The sequence below is a fragment of the Stegodyphus dumicola genome, chromosome X1 (assembly GCF_044657685.1).
Source record: "Stegodyphus dumicola isolate Sdum_Otavi_A_Nest chromosome X1, ASM4465768v1".
Taxonomy (NCBI): domain Eukaryota; kingdom Metazoa; phylum Arthropoda; class Arachnida; order Araneae; family Eresidae; genus Stegodyphus; species Stegodyphus dumicola.
Window position 1 is genome coordinate 251,539,802 of NC_140780.1, and position 24,186 is coordinate 251,563,987.

A 24,186-nucleotide genomic window follows, 5' to 3' on the forward strand; every position below is an offset into this window, starting at 1 on the left:
AAAACAAGAAAATTAAAAACATGATTTTTCACTAAAATTCGTCATTTCAACATGTATGGACTTTAAATTATTGTATATCTTAAATGTTTACCGCTTAGAATGTAAAACAGTTAAAATGACCAGGATTACAGTGATGATATTATACTTGTTAATACTTCTACGTTATCCAGAAGTACTAGAATTTCTTTCTCATTCCTGGAATAATGTTATTAAGTCTTACCAATTCTCCATTTCAAGTAACAAATTACTTCAACAAATCTTACTCTGTAATTTTAATTTAAACGTTAATCGTTCAAGACAAAATATATTTCATTGCAACCGCAGTAATGAAAGAGCAAAAGTAGTGCCGAGTTTCCAAATGATCATTGATAAGAAGCGAATCGTATACTAGGTGTTGTTCCAGTCAAACAGACTTTTTTACATGCGGAAATTATATGGGTTTGAAAACGTTAACCCTTAACGCATGTAGAGTCATTAGGTTATTTTTAAGCAAAACATGTGAAAAATGTACAGTGCTCTCGCCGGTACTCGAACCTGAACTTCTCGAACACGCTCCGAGTGTGCTATTGTTACACCCCGAAGGCATGCTGGAAAGAGGGAAGAAATACACTGTAGGGGTTTATATTTATTTTAAATAACCAAATTTATTTAATTTGCTATTCTTTCCTATAAGCCTTCATTCTCCTAATTGTCAGTGCCAGAATATTTAAATTTGGTAGCGCGCGTGAAAGAATGCAAATTCTTCGTTGAAGAAAGAGTTTTAAAGCCAAGTTTCAGTAGAAAAGGAAAGAGTTAGGCTATTGCAGTCACCTCTGCTGCTTTTAAGCGCTTGCTCTCAGAGTTATTGTTAGTCCGCGTGGCTTAATTGCATTTACTAGTTGCCACTAGTTTTCGACGAGGGTTTAAGAAACGGGATTTAGCTGGGCCCTGTAGCGTAGTTCTATTACTTGTACATATCTTCAGATTTTTAGTTTCTTTTTCTGAATTTTAGTTACCGCCCAAGCAGAGGCGTAGTTTGTTAGCGTCGAGTTGGCGCATTGTAAATTTTAAAGAGTTAATAAAGGGTACTTTAAACCTTCTTCTGTGAAGTTACTACTCTTATAGTTCTGACACAGGAGTTATCCTAGTGGACTCTACAACCTTACATGCAAAGCGTCAAAAATTACAGATACGTGTCATCTTGATCTGTTAAGCGCAATTAGCAGAAAATCCTTATTAAAGGCAGATATTTCTTTGCGACAATATCGAGTAGTGAATCAAAATTTTTAAGAGAAAATCATTGAATTGACTCCTTTTCTTAAGAGAAAATCATTGAATCTGTCTCCTGATGTAAACCCTACCGATAAGCATATGCCGAGTGCTCTGAAAATGTGCTGCCATACTCAGAGTACTGCCTCACACCGAGAAAGAGATCACAGCAGCTTTAAAAGAATAAAGACTCTTTCTGTTTTCTGAGTTTATTAATAGAGCCACAAACATCGCTGTGAGCTGAGCAATGTTGTTAGGGATGACCATACTTAGCATTGTTTACGTCACTCTGATGCTAATATCCCGGTGAAGAATATTTATTTTACATATTGTTTTTATCTATTTTTAAAGCTTTTTAGCGTAGTTTCTGTTCTTCACGAATTTTATCAAAATTCATTTTCGTAGCTTTTAGCTCACCATGATTTTTCTGATTTATTTTATTTAATGGAAGCGAGTATATATCAGCGGACTTGAACTTAACATTAAATTGTTGAAAAGGAAACTAAGGTATTCCAGGAAGTAATTACTCTAATATACAAGTACACTCTAGATATCTTTTACATTTAAGGCTTCACTTTCAATGACAGAAGTGATAACGCTCTCTGAAATGTAATCAAACAGAAATTTCTAGGTAGTATGATTAAAATGAATAAATACGAAAAATATAGCTCCTCTTTACGAACACTGCATACACGAGGGATAACGTACTTATGATAATAATGCTTAATGTTATAGTTCGTAAAAGGCATGCTTCGCGTACCTTTTACGCATTTATTATTTCGGAACTTCAGTAGTTTTAAAAATTCGCTGCAAAGCAGTTGTGCAATATTTCTGGAGCCTTAAAGATTTACGAATTAATAGTAGGTTTATTGAAATAATCTTTAACAGTAGGTTTATTACATTAATCTTTAACAGTAGGTTTATTAAAATAATCTTTTGGATTTTACTTCCTATACTTTCATTCATTTTCATTTATTTAATCATATCATTTTGCTTTTCATTCTTAAAGATGAAAAAAGAAAACTTTTTGAAAAGTCTAACATTCTAATGCACATTGATTTATTTCATGCGTAACATAAACCTCAGCCACTTTTCCGTAAACAGTTTTGAAGGCATCATTTCAGAAAAATGACAGCTATAATATAACCATAACCATATTATGGTTATATTATAGCTATCATTATATTTTATGGTACATATATTATATTTTATGGTATATATGATATACCATAAAAACTAATAAACTGATCATACACTGGATAAGAGCTCATAAAGTTATATTCCAAACATTAACAGTATTCTGATGACAAAGGATTTTACTAACATAACTGGAGGAAAAAAAAACCTTTTAATTAGACGGTAGAAGTAAAAATTTTTTAAGTGCATTCTATTTTGATTTAAATGTAATTCAAAGTAAGACGCTCTTCTCAATAAGATTAAATACAAGAAAGATACATAGTCGGCTGTAATGAGCGTGGTTATAACCGTACAATGGGTACAGCTTGAGAAATTAAACTTGTTTCTATATAAATTATACTCTTTGTGGATACAATGTGTAAAAGGGAAATGTTGATTCGTTGATACTTTGTTATAACCAAGGTCAAATATATAGATTGTAGAGTTCCTCACTTGTAATGTAAATGCTAAGTTATTGTTGAACGTGAAGAATAAGAACTGTTAAGCGAATAATCGCTTGAGTTCGTGTGACAAGAAACACAAGATAAAAGGGTAAATAACCCTTTATTATTCAAATAAGATTTAACAGAACTCCGATAGATATAGCCGAGGCTATCAAGATTCTAACCAAGTTGGCCCCTTTAGTCTAATTGACTGCGAAGTTATCAAGGGCCTGAGTACGGCTGAGCGTAATAACAGCCTTGAGAGAGAGTAGCCCAAAGGGCGAACGCGCGCTAATCAGAAACTCTGATTCTCTCTACCTCAGCAAGTAGAACTTCGCGGTTAAATACCGCTCTTCCTCATTATGTATTCAGAGTGATTCTAAAACTACGTTCTGGCCGGAAGTAGTAAGTTGAAGTTATGAATTTGACAGGAAAGGAACTTAAAATTTAACTGTTAATAAAATTAGTAACATAATCCTTAAGAGATAAACTATGAAATCTTAAAAAGAACCTCATAACATTAATTATAAAAGCACTTGGCCCTGTAAATGGCAGATGGAACAATGGATATCAATAAGTAAGTAGATGGCTATCAATAAGACATGTTCAAAGCCTTAGAGGGTTTCTTTGCAAAAATTTGTAAACCAAGGGATCCCGTATCTGATTTTGCGTTTAAATTGGAGCCCAACTGAAATATACCCGTTGAATAATAAATAGGCATTTTCTTCTTCGTTGTGATTCCCTAATTAGAAAGGGCAGTGCAAGAGCATGGAGCTTTCAAGAGCAGCAGAACCCCCCCCCCCTCTAAGTGACTTTGATAACTCGTTGAATCAGAATTCTGTTCTCCATACAGAAAAGCCTTATTTTTGTTCGACTGTAGGGCCTAACAAATGAAGAATAGTCATAATGAGAAAGACACATTTACAGAGAAATATTAACTTTGATATGGATACTGTTATACATCTTTCTGGAGAGTTTTCAAGAACTTTTAGAATATAGAGGAGATGCTTCAAAAAATAAAATCTCAACTGGGAAATGCGAGAGCTAACATTTTGATTATTATAAATGTTCAAGTATTCAGCTATTATTTATTGTTCCAAATAGAATAACTTCATCTAGAAGGCGTTAACATGATACTTTAAGATAATAAAGCAAGATAAGGACACAATGATGCCTTAAGCTCTTGCAATTTCGTGATAGCGATTATCGAGCGAAGGCCATTTATGACTTAAATGAAAGGATGAGGAGGACTAGCATTGCAAAAGAAAATACTTTAAATAGGGAGACATACTGATGATTTCAGTTTAAAATTGGGATTCAGAATTCGTATTTATTAAATGAAGAAACCAAATCATTTAATACATAATCGGTGCGAATATTCCCTCAGTAACTTGAAAAAAAATTTTTTCTGCGTGTTGTAAATAGCCAGAATGAATAATTATATAGAGAGTAATATACGTATAAGGATTGATGCTTCACAATGTATATTAAATAAAACAGTACTACGAAAGCCTATTAATGGTACCTGTCTCTAATATTATATCTTAGCACTTGATTCCTGCCAGAATTAACGGTAGAATGTGACTCGAAATAAATAGCCAGCCCTCGAAAATAAAGCAGATCTCTCCCAAAATGGATAGGGAATCTCGGCCAACATTATTGAGTAGGAGAATAATGAAAGGAAGTAAATAATCCTTGGAAGTGATTCAAGCATCGAATTTGAGTAAAAAATGGTTTGATATTCACATCTGTTTTATTAAATTCACATTACTGACAAGTTGTTTTATTAATTTTTAATAAAATATTGTTCAACCTGCTTTCAGGGCCAATCTTTATCAAATTTAGTTCACGATTCTATTTACTAAAATCGCACAAAAAATGTAAAATTAGTTATAAGACAGTTAGTTTAATCATGTGGTCCTATATATTGAACCATCTAATCTAATTGACTAGCTAACTTATATTTTACATACTTCATTCTTATCGCTAACTTTAAAATTACAGTTCATACTTTGTGTTGTAGTTATAACCTTTGTGGAAACCTTTGTGGATTTTATTTTGGAAAAGCAGACGTGAAAAATATGCAGGGCCCTCGCTGGGAGTCGAACTATTCCAACAGCTAGCCGGGTGCACTTTCCAGTTACATCACGAAGGCACGCCGTAAGGAAGGTGTGTATTTAATTATGGCAAAGCACACGAGGGCTATCTGCCTAAGGGGAGGGATGCCTTTCGTGGAGGACTTTCTAAGGGAAACTGGCTCGTATACACGTTACACATGGGGAAAACCACGAAAACGCCCATGCAGCCAGCCCGTTCGCGGGATTCGAACCTCGGACCGAACTACCAGTGTTCAGCGACTTTACCGCTCGGCCGCTGGTGGGCCCCCCGTAAGGAAGGAGAAAAACCTTATAATTCGACCCAATTAAAGAACGACTGTGGAGGTTCGGAACCCAGTAGCCAAACCATGATGGTAATGAACTATCGTCAAGCACCTTTTAGTTCAGGCGCCCTCCCCCAAAAAAAATAGTGAAAAATATTGTCTCTGTCTGGGTCTCGAACCCCGGGCCTTCCGCTTACTAACAGGACGCGTTTTCCAATTGCATCACAAAAGCACGCAATAAAAAGGCGAAAAAAACTTTACAATATTACTATATTATTATATGTAATTATATATACTCATTTTTTAGTTATCATCAGTAAAGTTTATATCAAAACTGATTTAAATTTAATTAAAAAAATTCTTAAGAATTATATAAACATTTTACTCTAATTTAATTTGAAATCCATTTAGCTTATTGTAGCTTTATCGTGCTTGCACAGTAGTTCGCATTATTTCGCTTAATTATATTTGAATAGCAAATACAGAAACTAGTGGAAAAACAGTTTAAATTTCTGTACTTTGAAACCTTTGTTAAAATTCCTGCACCTTCATTATTAGAAACACACTTCGCTGTTTTCGCAAGAATTTTTTAGGTATAAAAATTTTTATAAATAATTCTTTTGGAGATGTTCAGAAACTAAATCGTTTACTTTCCATTCTTCATATTACGCTCTGTTTTATATACTATTACAATGGCTGCTTTACAATTCTAAGTGAGGCCCACCAACGGCCGAGCGATAAAGATGCTGAACACAGGTAGTTCGGTCCGAGGTTCGAATCTCGCGAATGGGCTGGCTGCAGGGGCGTTTTCGTGGTTTTCCTCATGTGTAACACGTGTATACTAGCTAGTTTCCCTTAGAAAGTCTTCCACGAAGGCATCCCAACTTTAGGCAGATAGCCCTCGTGTGCTTTGACATAATTGAATAATCCAATCCAATTCTAAGTGAGGTTTAAATAATGATATCTCGATGTCCCGTTATCAGAAAAGCTTTCAGATTTACCGATGTCCGTGTATGTTCTTTCCCTAAGATCTTCAATATGACAGTTTGTATAAGATAAAGTATGTGATATTTAATGAATTTTAATCATTGAATTGAATGTGTAACTGAATTCAAATCATTGCATGTCTTCTGTTTTAAAAGCACTCTTTCCGAAAAGGATTCCTTAACAATTGGCAATAGCGTGCAATCTCAATACAGAAGCCTAACCAGTTTACGAAATAATAACTACTAAATGCTGTACCTAATAGACGTCATAAATGTTTCCTTAATCCACCAGACATGTTTGTACTTGCAGAGCTTTGTAAACACTCATCTAAACAGGTCAAAGGCAAAATCTTGTAAAAACGGGAGGGGAGATTTTTTTGTGACTTTTGGTGGCAGAACCAGCCATCTGTACCCATTGGACACTTCGGTCAACAAACCATTTAAGGATTACTTGAGGAAGTAAATACGAATCCTGGATGCAGATAAAATATGAACTTTAGAAAAGTTTGACCTGTAGTACAGACTTAGAAGTTAGTATCTGCTGATAAACGGGCATTAAATATTAAACTACAACAGAAACCCGCTAGTGGAAAATTTTATATTAATAAAAAAAAGTAACAAATGTCTCTTTTCTTTTAAAGGGAAATAATTGCACATATTAAAAAATATGGGAGAAAGAGCGAAAAAGTGGTAAATACCAAAAGCACGAAATAGTAGGAGAAAGTTAAAAAAAGGGTTAAAATATGAAACTTTGGAAACTGGCAAAAAGAAAAGCTTTGAAGATTACCAAAATTAAGAAATACATTAAAAGTGAAACAACGCTGATAATGCAGCAGAATTATATCAAATTAACAAAAAGCAAGCATTAAATCAGCAATACAGAAAAGGAGGAGAAGAGGGCAAATCTTCGAAAGCAAAAGATCTTATTCAAAAGTTCAAGAAAAATTATTAAAGTTATCTCCTGTAATGACTATCGCGCCGAAATATGTGAGAAATAATTCCCATATTCCTTTGGATTTCAGAAACATTTCTTACATTAATATTCAATAGTTCCATTTCAAATTTTTAATTCATATTCGATTTTCGTCACTAGCGAAGTGCAAATAGACCAATGTTATTAAATCTGGCCCACTGCATTTTTTTAAAAAAAACCACAGTTGTCCAGAGCAATCGTAATTTTCAAACATATTTTGATTGTGCAAACATTTGTGATTATTATAAGCAAACTTTATCTAAATAAAAATCATTTATACATATCCGTTAATAATAGTAAAATTGATTTTCATTGCACAAAACGTTGATGCTTTTATTTGGATAGTTTTACAAAACCACTATTAACAAAATCTATTGCAATTATGTAACTTTGTGTTTCCATGTGCAATAAGATGTTCATTGCACATAAACCGCACAAAGCATTAGGAAAGCAAACATACGCACTTAGAATGATAATGTGGTCGAATAAATTTTTCATTTGCTTTGAAAATTTTAGTTGAATAATGCGTGATTACGTAAAACGAAGTGAATATGGATATTCAGTTTATTTCAGCATTTTGTTTTAATGGGTATCTTAGAGACCCTTAAGGCAGATACGAAGATTGCCAACATATGGTATTAATTTTCAAGAGAATTTTTTCGAAAATTAGTTTCTCAGTTGTCAAGGAATTTTAGAACTCATTGTACAATTCTGTAAAGGCTGAACAATTCAGTAATTGGGAAATGAATGAAAAAATCTTTGCAATATTGAATTACGTTCCTTAAAATATTAGCAAAGTTTAATTCATATATTGCATGTATTTCTTCAGTTCTTTGCAATATAAAATTTATAAATGACTTGTAAAAATACTCAGTCTTGGAGTTAATCGAAAATTCAATCAGTCACGTGAAAGTCGCGGCAAGAAAACTCCTTTTTCAATTGTACAGTATAAAGTTGATCGATATGCTAATAGGTGGCGCTGCAGATGCATTTTAAATCTCGGTTACGAAGACGGAGGTGGCGTAAAAGAATATCTCTGCTTCACGTGATATCGATCCTTCCGCCTCCCCACGTGCCAAAATTGGCTACCGCCTCCTTCCGTCTCTTACTCATCACATAAAAATACTTAGTGCTGTTAGCCAAAGAAACAGAGAAATGTGACTGAGAGAAATAAATGTAATCATGCTTACGCTTTTGTTACGCAACCATTGTGGTGATACTACCGAGCTCGCCGGGCTTTATTGAAGAGCCTCAAGTATGAGCAACGAGTGGGGCTCTTTAGAACTCAAGATATGAAAAAAATAATGAGAAAAAAGAATTATTTTTTAAGACTAAACTAATGCATAAACGTTTATCATTTGGTCAAATATGCGCTCACAAATTACATGTAATTGAACAAAATAAATACAGAAATAGTTTACTGCAGTCCTCTCAAACTGGCGGCCCGCGAATATGTTTCCCATAAATTAATTAGCATTATTATGAAAAAAATTTGAAGACAGGTGAAAAATTTACCAATGGTGCTAATTAAATATATGCTGTGATATAAATCTTATTGTGATGTAAATAAATGATAATTAATACTGTGATATAAATCTTATTTAAATATTTGAAGATACAGATTTGATTAATTTTTGTCCTTGCTTGTCAAAACCCCTTGTTACAAATTTTTGCAATAAGAATAATCGCTTTGTTTGAGAGTATATGTGTCTAATTTTTCCGCAGCTGAGAAACAAGTCAAATCAAGCAAAACAAGCTGAATTAATAAGCCTAAAAAAAGGGACTTGATTGACCGAGGAGCATCTACATTTCAGTGATAAAGATAATTTCTAGTAATTTTTTTCAAAGGTTACAAACTGTAGCAAAACTTAAACGCCATGAGCTGTTGTAACTGAAAGTTGTAGTAAGAAATTAAAAATAGTCTATAATTATTTACATACACATCTGCGTATTTTTCCTGCATACGCCAGAGAAAAATTTAATAAAGAAAAGAAAGAGAATAGGTTATCATTATTTATTCTCTCATTTTTAACCACTTATAAAGCGTTCGCAATTTGTTTATTTTTTGTTTATGATAAAAATAAGTTATTTCGTGGCTTACTCAACACATTAGAATTATTTGAAGTAAATGCCAATCAGAAAATTTGATATTTAGCTGTCAATAAGTTTCAATTACTTTCAGCTCGATTAAAAACAAACACATTAACAAAAGTGTAACTATCAGAAATTTCTTGCAGACGCTAACCTCATAATTTACATAAAAATTTCTATTTTCTTTAAATATAAATATTTGTTTAAAAAATGGGGGTATTGCATGCCAGCTACTTTCATTTAGCCCGCATGAAATTTGAGTTTGAAACCACTGTTTACTAAATATCATTATTTTACAAAATGCCAGTAAGAGTGCTGTAATTATCAGAAAATGATTCCGGTCTTGCATTTGTCACTCACAGGTAGCGGTAGAAGTTAAGACAGCACCTCTACACGAGATTGACAGCTAAATCTAGCTAACTGTTAAGCTTCCGCCCCAGATTTTAGGAAGAACACCCCCAAGTGGGAGGAGGGGAAGAATTTCTTTTACCCAGAGACGATGCGGCAAATGATATAAAATATGTAATTGTAAAAATAAAAATGATAAATTGTTAAGAAATTATAAAGAAATTACATTTGTGTCAGAGGTTGAATAAAGGCAATACAGACTAGAAATATCCGCAAACTCTTCGTAACTTAAGTTCACACGAACAGGAAAACTAAACATATATGTATCTGGTTGTAACGAAGTTTTACGCCGAAAATGTTCTTAATAAAGTTAGAAAAATAAAAAAGAAAGCAGTACCTTCAGAGCAGGTGGTAATGGCTACCCAAATCTATGGTTTTCTGCCAACGTTTTGTTAGTTTTTCAAAGCCTTCGGCCCAGAAACTTGGCGGCCGCGAATCCAAAAGCAGATCAACCTCATTTCAGACATCCTGTGCAACATGGAAGATAACACCAGCAAGACGTAGCTGCAGGTGTGAAAAAATGTAGAAGTCCAAAGGAGTGAAGTCGGGGCTGTATGGTGGGTGTGGCAAAAGATCCCATTCGAGTCCGTACAGAGTCCAGCCAGTGAATGCAGACACATGTGGTTTTGCATTGTCTTAATGGAACGTTATCTTTTTGAACTGGAACTCCGTTCGACGTTTTTCCTTGATAGCAGCGTCAACATGAACTAGCATCTCGCTGTACGCCTTACTTTCGAGTGTTCCAGATACTTTTTGTGAATAATACCACTGAAATCCCGTCAGATACAAAGCATGATCTTTTTGTTAGTCAAACTGCTTTTTGCCTTTTATGCAAAGCATAGCGCGACTAATAGGCATGGCACTAACGTCTAACTCCTTAGCAAGCTCTGGAATGGTTGCATATTGATCTTCTTCCACAAGTTCTCGCAGACGGGCCTCATCAACCTCACTAGACTGACCAGAGGCCTCTGATTCTTGAATGTGATAGTCCTTGTTTTTCGGTCTTGCAGCTTCGCAGTGTCATATGATACAGTATTAGTGCCTAAACCTGTACGCATGATTTGGTGATATTCTGTAGCTGACTTTTTTCGAAAGAACTGGAAGTCAATGATGGTTCTAATCTAGTAGTAGCGTGATAGTTCCAATTCGGACACCTTATACTTAATGATAACAATAATATTGTTATACAGATTTCATAACACAGTTTCTAAAGCAAGTCTCTTTCTTTCAAATTTCAAAAATCGTTTGACGAAATATGATTAAACACGCCAACGCGAACTATTTGAGCAGACGATATTTGCGGGAGCTGAAAACTTTCTTTAAAACCCGATACATTTATATATACGGTAATAAAAAAATATTTGGAAAAATTGCAGAGGGGACCAAAATAAGAAAAATTTGTCGTGGAATATGCGTGCCTAATAATAGAATAATATGGGTGCCCAATTAGAAATAATAATAGACATGCCCAATAATGAAAACTATACAATAATTTTGTAACGAATAAATGCGCTGAGATAGCATAGGGTGTCATTTCCGTGAAACATTTGAGCTATTTTGAGCCAAATATTTTGAATGCTACAGGAACGCGGAGCTTGCCCGACATGCATTTTGTCAATGGGGCAGCTGCTAAAACGGAGCAACTAGCAAAAAGAAGTACAAGACACGATTTATAGGGACCTTTGAAGAGCTGCTCCTTTCTGCTCACGGCCCCATAGATAAAATAGGTATATCGGATAGCTTTAGATTTCGCTGGAAACCGCACGGGAAATAAGAATTTACGCCAGAAAAACGCTTTTATCTCCCATTGAGTAGCACCACAATGCACCACTGTGCACACATATTCCATTACAAAATCTGCTTATTTCGCTTCTCTCTGCCTGCCTTTACATTTCTGCCAAATATTTTGAATCACCCTGTATATGTGCAATAATATTACGATGTCTTTCATAAAATAGTAGGTGGTTCATTTCCTTTAAAATTATGTCGCAGGATTCTATTTATATTGTACAATTCCTGCTGTTTTGTTATTATGTACTGGCACGTTGTTGCTTACCGTATGAAAACTATTTCTTTATATTTCACAATTAAGTCAACGATACTCAAAAAAGCTGAGAAAATGCCGAATAAATATATTCCAAAAGCATACTTTTTCGAAAACTTATGCTTTTGTGTTAAATAACGAAGAATATATAAATGAAGGTTAAGAGCTTTGTTTTTCCTACGTTAGAAACGTGGGTATCCCCATGTGTAACGTATATACGAACCAGTTTCCCTTCGAAAATCCTCAACGAAGACATCCCTTTCCCTAGGCAAATAGCCCTCGAGTGCTTTGCTTTAATTCATTAAAACAACCGACGTTAGAAATGCTTGACGATATTAGGAAGAGATGCTTTTCTGAAACTAGCTTGATTCAGTTTGAAAAATTCTTAAGAAAATTTAGTCTTGGTGTTTTTTTATCGAATTAGCAAAGCAGAATGATAATAATGTGTAATTAATTCTTCTTATTAATATCGGTCCCAAACGAACGGGCTGCTGCTTGGGTGTTTTTGGTGTTGTTTTCTAGCTTCTAACGCACGTCGTCAGTTTGTCTTAGAAAGTCCTCCACGAAGACATATCTTCTCTTAGCAGATTGTCCTAGTCTCCTTTTTCATATCCAAACATCCTAACCTAAGATAGGGTTCCTATTAATATATTTAATTTCATACTGCATGAATATTACGCTGTTAATAAAATCAAACAGTGATATTTCCAAATAATTCTAAAAGGCCGAAGTACTTAATTAGCTCACTGTGCAGAGATATTAGGTAGTTTTTGAAAGCAGGAGAGAGGAAAAATGAGCAACACCTTCACCGGGAATCGAGCCACGGACCTCTGGAATACGCGCCCAGCATGCAGACCACTACACTACGAAGTCAAGCTAAGAAGGGGGAGAAATACCTTATAACTGGTTTTTCAAGACATGAAAAACACTTTAGGTACATCTAAAAGCGGATACGCACAATATTGAGAATACTGGGCGTTACATGCTTAGTATTATCTACCTTAAAGAGTTGTCTTCGTTGAAAATTTAAGGGAAAATGCCTTGTATTGATTTTCCACATGAGAAAATTATGCAAATATACATTATGCAAACCAGTTATAACGTATTTCTCCCCCCTTCTTAACGTGCCTTCGTAGTGTAGTGGTCTGCATGCTGGGCGCGTATTCCAGAGGTCCGTGGTTCGATAAGTTTGTCCCGATGGAAAACAAGCTATGTATGCAACTAGCGGCATTGAGTGAAATTATTCATTTGGCAGGGATAAGCGTTGAGAAAATTAGCGATTTTTGTCTATCTGGAAAAGAATATCATATTTCACTCTATTTATTAAAAGTATTACGTTGAATAAGATCATAAAATGATTTCTTCAAAGTTATCAGTACATCGAACCTTTTAATCGATAAATTGACATCATTACGCTAAAGCGACGAATTGAGGGATTCATCAGATGTCAAATTTTGAACTACATTAACTTGTAGTTTGTCTGAACAAAATATATTTGAGTATCAAATAATAATAACTGACTTACGCGCATTTAGCCTTCAGAAATCTTTAATTAATAACTATATAAAACAAGTTTTATATTTTGTTTTCACATTTTAAATTTCTACTAGAGAGTTTTTCTTTTGATCATTATTGATTTATAATTATGTTGTAGTATTGTGTGGCCCCAACTTGTCAGCAACTGTGGTAGTGACTGCTATGAACTGTAAATTTACACAAACACGTAAGAAGGGTTTAAAGCCCTTTTTATTCCACTTTAAAAATAACAGCTGCGTTCACTTGACGCTCACAAACTACGCCGACCCGGCGGTTTAACAGAACAGAAATGTGAAACTAAAAAAAATAATGACTGGATGAAATAAATAGCTAGATCACTACCTACGAGGCTCTGAAATCTTAACTAACCTAACCGCGTTCTAAAATACAGCTGAGATTCAGCGAGCTTACTGATTAAGCAGTTGAAGGATTCAGCAAAAACTGCCGAGATAGGCACACAGGCCGAAACACGCGGTTCTTAAATTTCTACCTAGCAACCTTCACTTTCGCGATTCAAGAAGCACACTTACAATCTCGTTTCCCTTTTATTTAAACTCATCTTACTTCTGCTAAATTTGAATATACTGCGCGCTCTACTACAATTTACATACTCTAGCATTGGCAATTCTAGGGGAAAGTAAAGGCTTGACAGGAAAGATAGCTTAAAATAAATGTTAGTTCAAATAAATATAAACCCTACAATAAATATTTATATATTAACGAAAGGTCAATGGTAAATGCTCTGGGCATGTGCACTGAAACTAAATTTCACAAATGGTACTGTTCATGTGTTCATGGAAACTACTTAATAGTCCGTAAAAATAATATTACTATGCATAGCCCCAGTGAGCGAATTAAACTTTAGAAAAACTAGCATATTTAACATTTTTAAAGTAACCATCTTCGCCAGGTTGCTGCATTTTGACGGAAATTTAGTTTTAACAGATCACATGAATCGTGGCTGTCAGTAAAATACATTGAGAAAAGAAAATAAATGTAGTTTTGCAACTGACAACATCTGCCGTTAACTATTAACTACTTGTCGCTTTCTTAGAGATAAGATTATTCTGAAATCCGAGGAGAATGAAGATACTTTTTAAAATTGTTAGAATAATATATTTCACCCGGAAGCTGATTCCTAGCGGAACAGACTAACTCAGAGGACTTTTTGAGACTTTTTCCATGTGTACTGGGATTACAAGTCAGTGTCCATTAGAAATGAATCCGCGAAAGCATCCCTGTCTAGGCAGATAAGGCTATCAGCCAGAGAAAAATCATCCAGAGCAGAGAAATAAAAAGGGTTGCACCACTATTTTACGCAATGACTCAGAGCCTCCTTAAGCCTAATAATCTGAGAGGTTGTCTGTAGAGGATATACTCTAATTTGGCGCTGTGCATCAAAGGAGAGTTCATAAAATTGGGAAAGTACTGCTTAAACACAAATTGTGTGAGTCTTAAATGAAATGGAATATAAAAAATAGAAAACTATAATATTCTCCTACAGATTTGAAAAATTTTTAAAGCACACTTTCACTACATTATTTTTTCCCTTTGACAAGAGAAAAATCTAAGTAGGCTATCTGTCTATGTTTTCTGCCTGCTCAGCTACATAGTTATTAGTAAAGCACTGATTTGTTGTACTCAATTAATTAAACTAAGCTGTATCTCAACCAGAAATCATAATTAATTACATTTAATTGGTTTGAATTGTAGTTATGCTTACCTTCTTTCTTGTTCTTTTCTCGGACTTTACACGCATGTGTATACGTAATGGTTAAAATATAGCTTACTGTTATCACTCTAAATAATTTGCATATGAATGTTTATCCTTGGGAACTTTTGTTTGTCCTCAAAATTATTTTTCTAAAACACATACATCCATAAAGTTTTTAGTATTACCTAAGTATAGTTGGCATACTTCCAAAGCTAGCAAGTGTAGTTCATTTACTTTTTCTTAGAACTTGAAATGGAAGAGAAGAAAATGGAAAAGGAGCTTAAGATAGGAAGTAATATTTTAATATGTCACTTTTTGCTTCTTGAAGACAATTTTTGAATTAAGATGCAAAAATGTACTTTTACATTGTTAATAAGGAATTGAGCGGAAAAGGCTTTGTAAAAGAAACTTGACATTTCATGACTATGATAAATTAATATTTTTAGTTATTAGTTTTGGTAACACTCGTTTGGAAAATAAGACATATTTAAGTCATTCTAGGGTATCTAAAGTATAAATTACAATCAAATAGCATTAATATCTGGTGTATTTTAACTCGTTATCAAGCCAACTGATGAGATCTGTAATTATTGCTTAGCAGTTTTTTTAATTTAGAAATGACTCATAACCTATTTAATTGATAAATATTCGTTCTTATAGTCTACTACAGTTTGTCGTAAACTTACTTCAGCTATTGGACTACCAAAGTTTCGATGTGAAAGGCATATCATTTTTAGAGAATTCTTCAATAAGAAACCTCTATAAAATACTAAAGATAATGTGTACAATCACATCAAAACATTGGCTATGCTCCAGTAAAAGAGCGTAGCAAATTAACCTAATTTTCTGTGCTCTCAATAATATAAACTATACGAATCATTTACAAAATAGGCGTTACTTTGATAAAAAGTTAACTTGGCGAGAACACATAGAGGAGATCACAAGAAATGTAAGAAAGAAATCATTAGTTTTGAAAATATTAGTTGGAGTTCAGTGTGGTTGTGGTAGAGATACTCTTAAGCTGACATATAATATATTTATCAAACTTGTCTTGACTTATTGCTCTGAAGCACTTATAACTTGTAGTAATAATCTGATGATAGATCTTGAGACTACCCAAAACCATGTACTAAGACTAATTATGGGAGCGGTTAAGACATCCCCCAATAAATGTTTTACTGTTACTTACCAAGTCTTTTGAAGAAATTATACAGCAGAAAGCTTTGTGTTTATACGAAAATTTTTGTTCGATTACAATCAAATTGTTTTGGGGTAAATTATAGTTGCAATCAAAGCAGAAGACTAAAAACACAAGAAGGTTTTATTAAAAAAGTTGTGAAAATTAAAAATGAAACTGGCATACGGGACTGCCTGGAAATTTTACCTTCCCCAATTAATCCTTTAAATCCCCTTGTAGAATTAATCTTACTCAAAGGGTGTAGAAGAAAGATGTGCCTGATTCAGCTTTAAAGGCTGTTTGTTCGGAAACTATGAATACCATATATCCTCGGCCTGAATGGCTGCATGTGTATACCGACGGATTTCGGTTGTGGATTTCGGAGGAGGGAATGCAGACGCTGGGATATTTTCAGAAATGCTTGCATTCTGTATAACTTTAGGGCCAAATACCACGTCGTTTGACGGTGAAGCTATTAGATTGGCCAGTCAGCCAAGAGTGAAGACAAGTGTTGACAAGAGACTTTTGAGAATGTCGTTATACCCTCTGATTCCGTATCAGCAATTCAAGCAGTTTCATCTCTAGATTGTCCAGACTCTCAGGGATTTAAAAGCTGTAAAGAGAATTTCGGGTTACTGCTAAACTTGAAAACGAGTATAGTATTGCAATGGATATCTTCACATTGTGATATATACTGAAGTAAGATGGCTGATCTTCTTGTAAGGAAGGCAGAAGTATTCTGCAATCCATGCAAAAGAGATACTCTACAACAAATAGAATAATCAAAAATACTTTGAATACCAAGCAAAATTATCTGAACTTATTAGTGATAAAATTTAAAAAGAGACTCTTGAGGGGATTCCTGATTTTCCAAGACGGCATGCTATTGCTGCCTTCAAGCTAGAAACAGGTCATGACTACCTTGCTGGTTACCTACACAGATTCGAAATACTGCCCACCCCACACTGTATTTTACGCAGCAGTAACCATGTGAGGGATAGTGAGCATCTCGGAGTATGCCCAGCTGGGTCTCAGGAAATATTTGCGATAGATGTTGGAAGGCTAGAGAAGAGTTGCAAACTTACAGACTAATTGACTTTTGTTACCGATATGTTTGATGTTTCTTTCTGTTTTTTTTTTTTTTTTTTGTTGTTGTTGTTGTTGTTGTTGTTGTTGTTGATTTTTGTGGGGCATAGTTTTTGATTTGTTGTTTCTCCTTCTGTGTTTGCACTGAGTGTTTTCATTCTAACGAATTATGTATATCAAGTGCTACTGCTAGAAGTAATAATAATAATAATATAAACTGCTGAATGTTATACTATATTATTTTTAAATGGGCACTTCAGTGTAATAACGATCTCCCCTTCGTTTACAATCTTAACTTGTGTCGTCATTGCTGCAAAGAGGGAATTAGGGGATTTTAGCAAATTCGAGGATTAGGCTTTTTTTGCGAAGCAGTCATTGCCATAGTTACGAATTACGGTTCGGGGAAAAAAATGGCCTCGAAGACCCTATGCTAAAATGACAGGCCGTAGGTGTGTGGCCCTAAAGAAACTACTTTTCTAAGAAATAATGTTTCGACCTAAAGTGAAAATGCCGCCTTCGCACGAATTTCTATATGAACGAATTATCTAATTAAAAATCTACTGGTGTCTTTGAAAACTGCACATAACGTAACTTTTGTAGTTTACTGATGAAAGCGATATGATTTGCAGATGAAATATAGTAAAGCATTTTTTTGATGTTAAGAAATTTACCTCCAGAAGGAATAATACACAACTGTTAATTTCTAAAACCCAAAAAATGAAACTTGAATTATTATTTTTTTATACAACTCACCAGTGGCAGAATGGATACGCCTGCTGAACTCAGGTAGTTTGACTAGTCTTCCCTCTTGATAAACGGCAGGTTGGCTGCATAAGGTTTTTAACATGAAAACATTAGTAAGACTTAATTTCCTTAGGAAATCCACAAAGAAAGCAAATACGATTTCCCTAAGACAGTCTGCTCTCGCGTGTTTTACAATAATCGATTATGCAACCAATAATGCAAAAAATCTTTCACTAAAACTCCAATGATTAAACAACGGAATAAAAGTAACAACTTTTTTTATTCTGTTTTTCTCTTTTATTAAATGCAGAAACTACATTAAAGAAGCATATTTCTGTACTATACCCACTCACTGTTAACCCTTGGTAATGGATTTAACGTGACTGGCTTTTAAGGTATCTGTCTCCGTTAAAAAGGCGATTCCGGGGAACAAATTCGATTTTTTTTTTAATTGCCCAATTTGAAGGAACAGTTTTCTAGGATTTCCCCCCGAAAAATTTTGTTTGTTATGATAATTAGTAGAGAGGATATAGCCAATTAACTGCACCGGAAGAGAAAACCGGAAGTGCCATTTAAAAGGCTCAACTTAAGGATAAACAATGGTGTTATCCTTTTATTTGTATGTGTTTTCTTGTTTCTGGCAATAATTATTTGGCTTAATTTTTCGAACTCGGACTGACAACACTGATTTTTGGTTTACATTTCCTCTACGCTTGTTCTTTGTTTCCTACACTCAAATTCATGCTTTAAGTTTGTTTAATTTTTATATTTAGCTCATTTATTCTTGTATTTATTTTCTTTTGAACATTTGTTGCATTATTTTGATTATTCTAAGTTGCCAAAAGCAAGATTTAAAAAAAGTAAAAAGCAATCTTTTTACGTTAATCGCTATACAATTAGAACTCGAACTGTTCGTGATAATGTCACAACTGCAAGTTCATCTAAATTAAGAACTTTTGAACTTACGGATGTTATGAATGCAAAAAATTTTCAAGACCTTCAAGGAAATAGAGTATTTAACACTACAACATTAGTTTCTATCTTTTCCCTTCTTATCCTTCTGTCCTCTGCTAACCAGTGTGTCTTGAAACTGGCTTGCAATCAGTAGAAGATTCAAATTTCGGGTTTTGCTCCAACTTTAGCTTGAAATGCAAATATGGATTTATATTTTCTTCATCTCCCAAAAGTGGAAATAAAAATATTTAAATTTTTTCTTGGTGCTCGGATTAAGACTAATTGGAAAAGGTTATACACCTGGTAGAAAGTCGTTGTTTACTTTGAACTTGCCTTTCATATCAAAAACAGCATTTAGGCAGTCTGAAAGTAAACTGTTAGAATCTATACAATATTATCTGTAATGTATCTGATTAAAACATGATAGAAACTGCCAAGGAAATTAGAACTTTAAAGAAAAGTACAGCTTGTGATGTTTCTGTGGATGGTACAAGGCAGAGTCGTGGCCATGCATCACTGAATGGTTGTGTGCCTGTCATTTCTATTGACACAGGTAAAATGCTGGGTGCATGTAGAACAGTTTTAATTTTTAATTCAGAATATATTGGGTTGTTTCCTGTGTTTGAATACTTAGGTATATCAATTGAGCAATAAATTATTAAGAATTATTTTGGAATTGATAACGAAAGAATAAAGAACTCAAAATGTCATTCGTCACTCGTTTCGTAAATAGCCAGAAAATTATTAAAAGCAAATAGGAAATCAAAATTACTTAAGTATGAAGATAAAGAGAATTTTAAGTGTGTTAACATAACACAACAGTTTTTCTGCTAATGTGAAATCTTTAAACACGTTTTCTGGAAAACTGATTTTTTTAGTATGTGTACATACAAGAAATGTAGCTGCTTAAAATGTTTCAAATATATTTCTATGAAATTTCACTACAGTGTTTTCTATATTGTTCGCTAGTTTTAAGACAAAACCGAAGTTCTGTCTATTCATTTGCTAAGTTTATAACCATTCCAATATAAAATAATTAGAAATATTTTATAAAAAAAACTATTTTTTCCATGCCATTTCACATATTTTAGTAAATTTTAGAAATATCGTAAAACTTTCATCTAATAACACAGATGAATGTTGTAGTAGTATACAGTATAAGTGAAATTAACATATGTGCAGTGGGGAAAAATATACGATACCTAACGTAAGTATTAAATTTTCCTAAAAATTTGCATAAAATTGCATCTATCTTAAAAACTTCTGAAAATGTTCCTAAAAATTTGCTTATTTTCACGATTTGATATCATATTTATTCACTAAATAAAATAGATTTAATCCATATTCTACGTTTAAAAAAAATGCTCCGAACGTAGGCAGATACTAAGCTTCAGACGAATAAAAATGACAAATCTGACATCCCCTTCCTAGTAAATTCAGCTCTCTACCCGTTGTAACCAAAACGATGCAGATGTTTATTCTAACTCTTTGTAAGGCTTATACAAGGAAATAAAAGCCCACTGATTTGTTAATAAGGTTTCTCCGTGTGTTTATTAATCAGTTAAATTATAAGTGATAGTTGCATGATTTTGAAATACTTTTTTTGATAAAGTTATTAATTCAACAAGAGGTATTCAAATTTTTATTGCGGGATAACAAACGTTCTGTTAGATTGTTTTATCTCATTTGCTATTTGCGCTTCCATGATGTGACGTCAGCTGCTTACCTTGTAACTGATACGCCTTTTTTTCACCGTTATCAGTAAAAGAGTTGCGCTGTCTAGTCAGGCAAAAATGAAATTGAATTTCACTACAGGACTGGAAATACACTGAGTACTTTTAGAAAGTTGCCCATTTTTATTTACCTTTCCCCTTCATCACTGATAACTTACAGCTTCTTGTCATTTTTTCATTCCATATTATACTAAGATATTTGCTTCTGCATGACCTGATAAAATTGTACTGAATGTGTTCGTGATCTCCCTCATGTTTAATGAAATATGAACTAGACTCCCTGAAACGGTTTTCCAAGAACACATCCCTTCCCTTAGACCTGTAGCCATATATTCTTGGTCTCAGTCATTAAACAAATGAACTAATTAAAAATTATTAATTTTTTTTTAATTTGTAAATTTCAAAAGCGTTTGATTATTTTACTCTGATTTAACTTGCGTAAGAATAGCAAAGCAACGTAAACGTTATAGATTTCAAATTTCTGTGAAAGCAAAACTTAATGAGCAAGACGGTGTTTTATTTTGGCCTTTATTCGAAATACCTCCGTGCTTGCCCAATAAGTGTGTAAATTATATACAATAATGCAGAGAACCAAAAATTTAACTTCGAAAAACCGAAGTTGAAGAGAAAATCATTTAAGTGACGGAACTCTTTACAGGTCTATGCTGGCTATTATTCACACACATACAGATTCAAGGTATTGTTTTAATTAGCCAAAACAGTAGTCTCTCAGTCTTCTCATTTCGTGATAATTTCATCATGTAAATGATGAAAGAAGGCTAAACGATTAAGAAAGAAAAAATGTGAGAGAAATATTGTTATCATCATAGTTTTGTAATCATTTTGTTCACGCAAAACATAGATTGCTTAGTCTGCGCATCCCAATTTTTAAAAGATTTTAAACAGATAATTATAAAAATTACTTAAAAGGTTACTGTAATTTAAAATTGGCTTTAATACTTATTATTGCACTATCTGTAAAAATGGTCCTTTTCTCATTCTTGTATCATTATCTCTTAAAGAGTTTTTTTCCGTTTGAGTAGCTAAATACGAGTATTATAGAACACACTGAAACTATCTAGCTTTAGGGAAGAAATGCAATAATTGAAATATTTTCCAATGAATTTGCCTTCTGCATATCTAGAGAAAATCACGAACGTACCCATTTCCTCAAACTTGCAGCCTTTAACGGTTTTATCCATTTAGTTAGTGGTGATTATTTAATTACTTAAGTACTACTTGATTTTAGTAAACTCCGTAAAGCGTAATAAATTACATGAACAAAGGCATGCAACAATCCTCACGCTGCTCTGTTGTGGTATAAATAACTAAGTACTCTGGCTCCGGTACGAAAACTGAAAACCAACTGATTTTTATTCAAAGTGTTTAAGTGTCGAAACTGCCGAGCTCAAATGTGGTAACGATGGAGTTCTTATTTTTGCACCTTAAATTATTGCTAAAACTGAAATCTTCAAATTGTTTATCTTTTGAGTGAAGCTACTTTAACGACTTTTTCATTTATTACATTGAGTCCACCAGCGGCCGAGCGGTAAAGTCGCTGAACACTGGTAGTTCGGTCCGAGGTTCTAATCCCGCGAACGGGCTGGCTGCATGGGCGTTTTCGTGGTTTTCCCCATGTGTAACGTGTATACGAGCCAGTTTCCCTTAGAAAGTCCTCCACGAAGGCATCCCTCCCCTTAGGCAGATAGCCCTCGAGGCTTTGCCATAACTACACAAACAAACAAACAAACAAAACATTTATTACATTGGGCTTAGACGGAAGTTCGGATAATCGGAGTTCCACCATACAGCGAAATCTGTTTATTAAAGTCGGAAAGTTCATAGAAGTATGAGAAAAGCATGGAAAAAAATGGAATTATAATGAAAGGGTTTATTTTAACAATCAGCAAGTTTAAATAATACGCTTTAAGTTAAGTCATTGAACACTGAGAGGCCATCTTATGAATATTTTTGACCCCGTTTCCATATAATAAAAAGAAACAGTTTTAAATATTGAGAAAATTTCCAGAAGACGAAACAGAAACACGGAATGTGCAGTTGCTGCTTGCAAAGTAGTATCAGTAGGTTGTATCGATGCACGATTATCACAAATCTTCGATTTGAAAGAAAAAGTTCACAATATTATAGAGTCTGTGGGTATTCTTTGGTAGCATACACCCTGATCTTTATGTTGAAGACTAAGTAGCGAATTCTCGCTATGTCTTTAAGAATAAATACTGCAAGAGAAAGGTTTAAATAACCTTTTTATTTAAACGGATGCACACACTTTGTGGTCACAAATCACCACCACTTGTGATTAGTAACAGAAAATAATAATGTAACAAATCACTTGTAAGTTAAGAATTCTAAATGATTGGCTCCTTAGCTTAAACTAACGCTAAATCGGCTGCACACAGCAAAGCCGAGCAGAGGAATATCAGTATAAACTCAAAGGTGTCAAACACCGAACTTGAGAGCTCGCAGCATAAACATCGAAACTCCGTCTACTACTACTCTCTTGAATTCCTGAGACACAGCTTAAATACTGCTTCTGAAAAACTTTGAGAATTTACATCTACGTCATACAAAATTTACATTCTGGCAGGAAACTGAAATCAGGAGAAATAGGAAAGTCAAACTAAAAATAATTGGTTAGAATAAAATAAATCCTTACATTATCTGCAAAGCGCACTAAAACCTGAGAGAAAAAGGATATATCTTATTTTGTGATAAGAAATTACGTTGCCGAAAAAGAAGTATTTTTGTTGGCAGGAGGCGAACTTCAAGCAGCGGAAATTTAGCTGAATTATTCTTATTATTTCTACGAACATTTCAATTAAAAAATATTGTGGGGATTTATTAACTTACTTTAATTTTATTTTGAAGCAACCTTAGCTATTGCTCTTGCTTTCACTTACGCTTTCTTGCCAGAATGTAAATGAGTTAGTGCGCATGTACCCAAATGAGGTAGAAAGAAGTTAGTATTTAAGAGAAGACTTTGGGAGGTGAATTTAGAGCGCGTTCTGCCTGTCTGAAGGCCACAGTCTTTGATTTATTAGCGATTAGATTTCTGTGGCGTTGAGTGCTTCTTGCCATTAGACTTGTTTATGAAGAATAAAGATAGCAAAATCAGCTTACCTTTTGTGCACTCAGTAGCAGCAGTTGAGTCTCCAAAACTATTGTTGATGATGATATGAGGGATGTATTCATAAATAATACGATGCAGATTTAAACAATAATAACATATTTATTCTATTGCAACTAAAATAATATAAGCAATAGCTACATCAGTGTTAATACAAGCACATACAGAAGCTTAATAATATCTAAAGAACAAGAGGAACATGGGATATATTAACATCACGTGATTAACATAGTTGACGTGTTTGACGCCCGTGTGTCTTGGCATTTTTTAGGGTTGCCAGAAATGAGCTAGAAAAACATTTTATTAATTTATTCTCAAATGCTTGATTAATTTACAACAGTTTACGCC

The 24,186-nt window shown here is 33.9% G+C and overlaps 1 protein-coding gene across 2 annotated transcripts in view; it reads right to left on the reverse strand.

Moving 5' to 3' along the window:
* Nucleotides 1-23,980, reverse strand: part of LOC118194245 (uncharacterized) — a 44,294-nt gene extending 20,314 nt beyond the window's left edge. The window contains exon 1 of one of the 2 annotated variants that reach the window (XM_035365456.2): nucleotides 23,832-23,980. In XM_035365456.2, the coding sequence (XP_035221347.1) occupies nucleotides 23,832-23,903 (72 nt within the window). In that variant the 5' untranslated portion in view covers nucleotides 23,904-23,980. Of the gene's footprint in view, nucleotides 1-15,008; nucleotides 15,174-23,831 lie in introns of those variants that run through there. The other variant, XM_035365458.2, reaches the window with a different exon arrangement.
* Nucleotides 23,981-24,186: the final 206 nt, after the last annotated feature.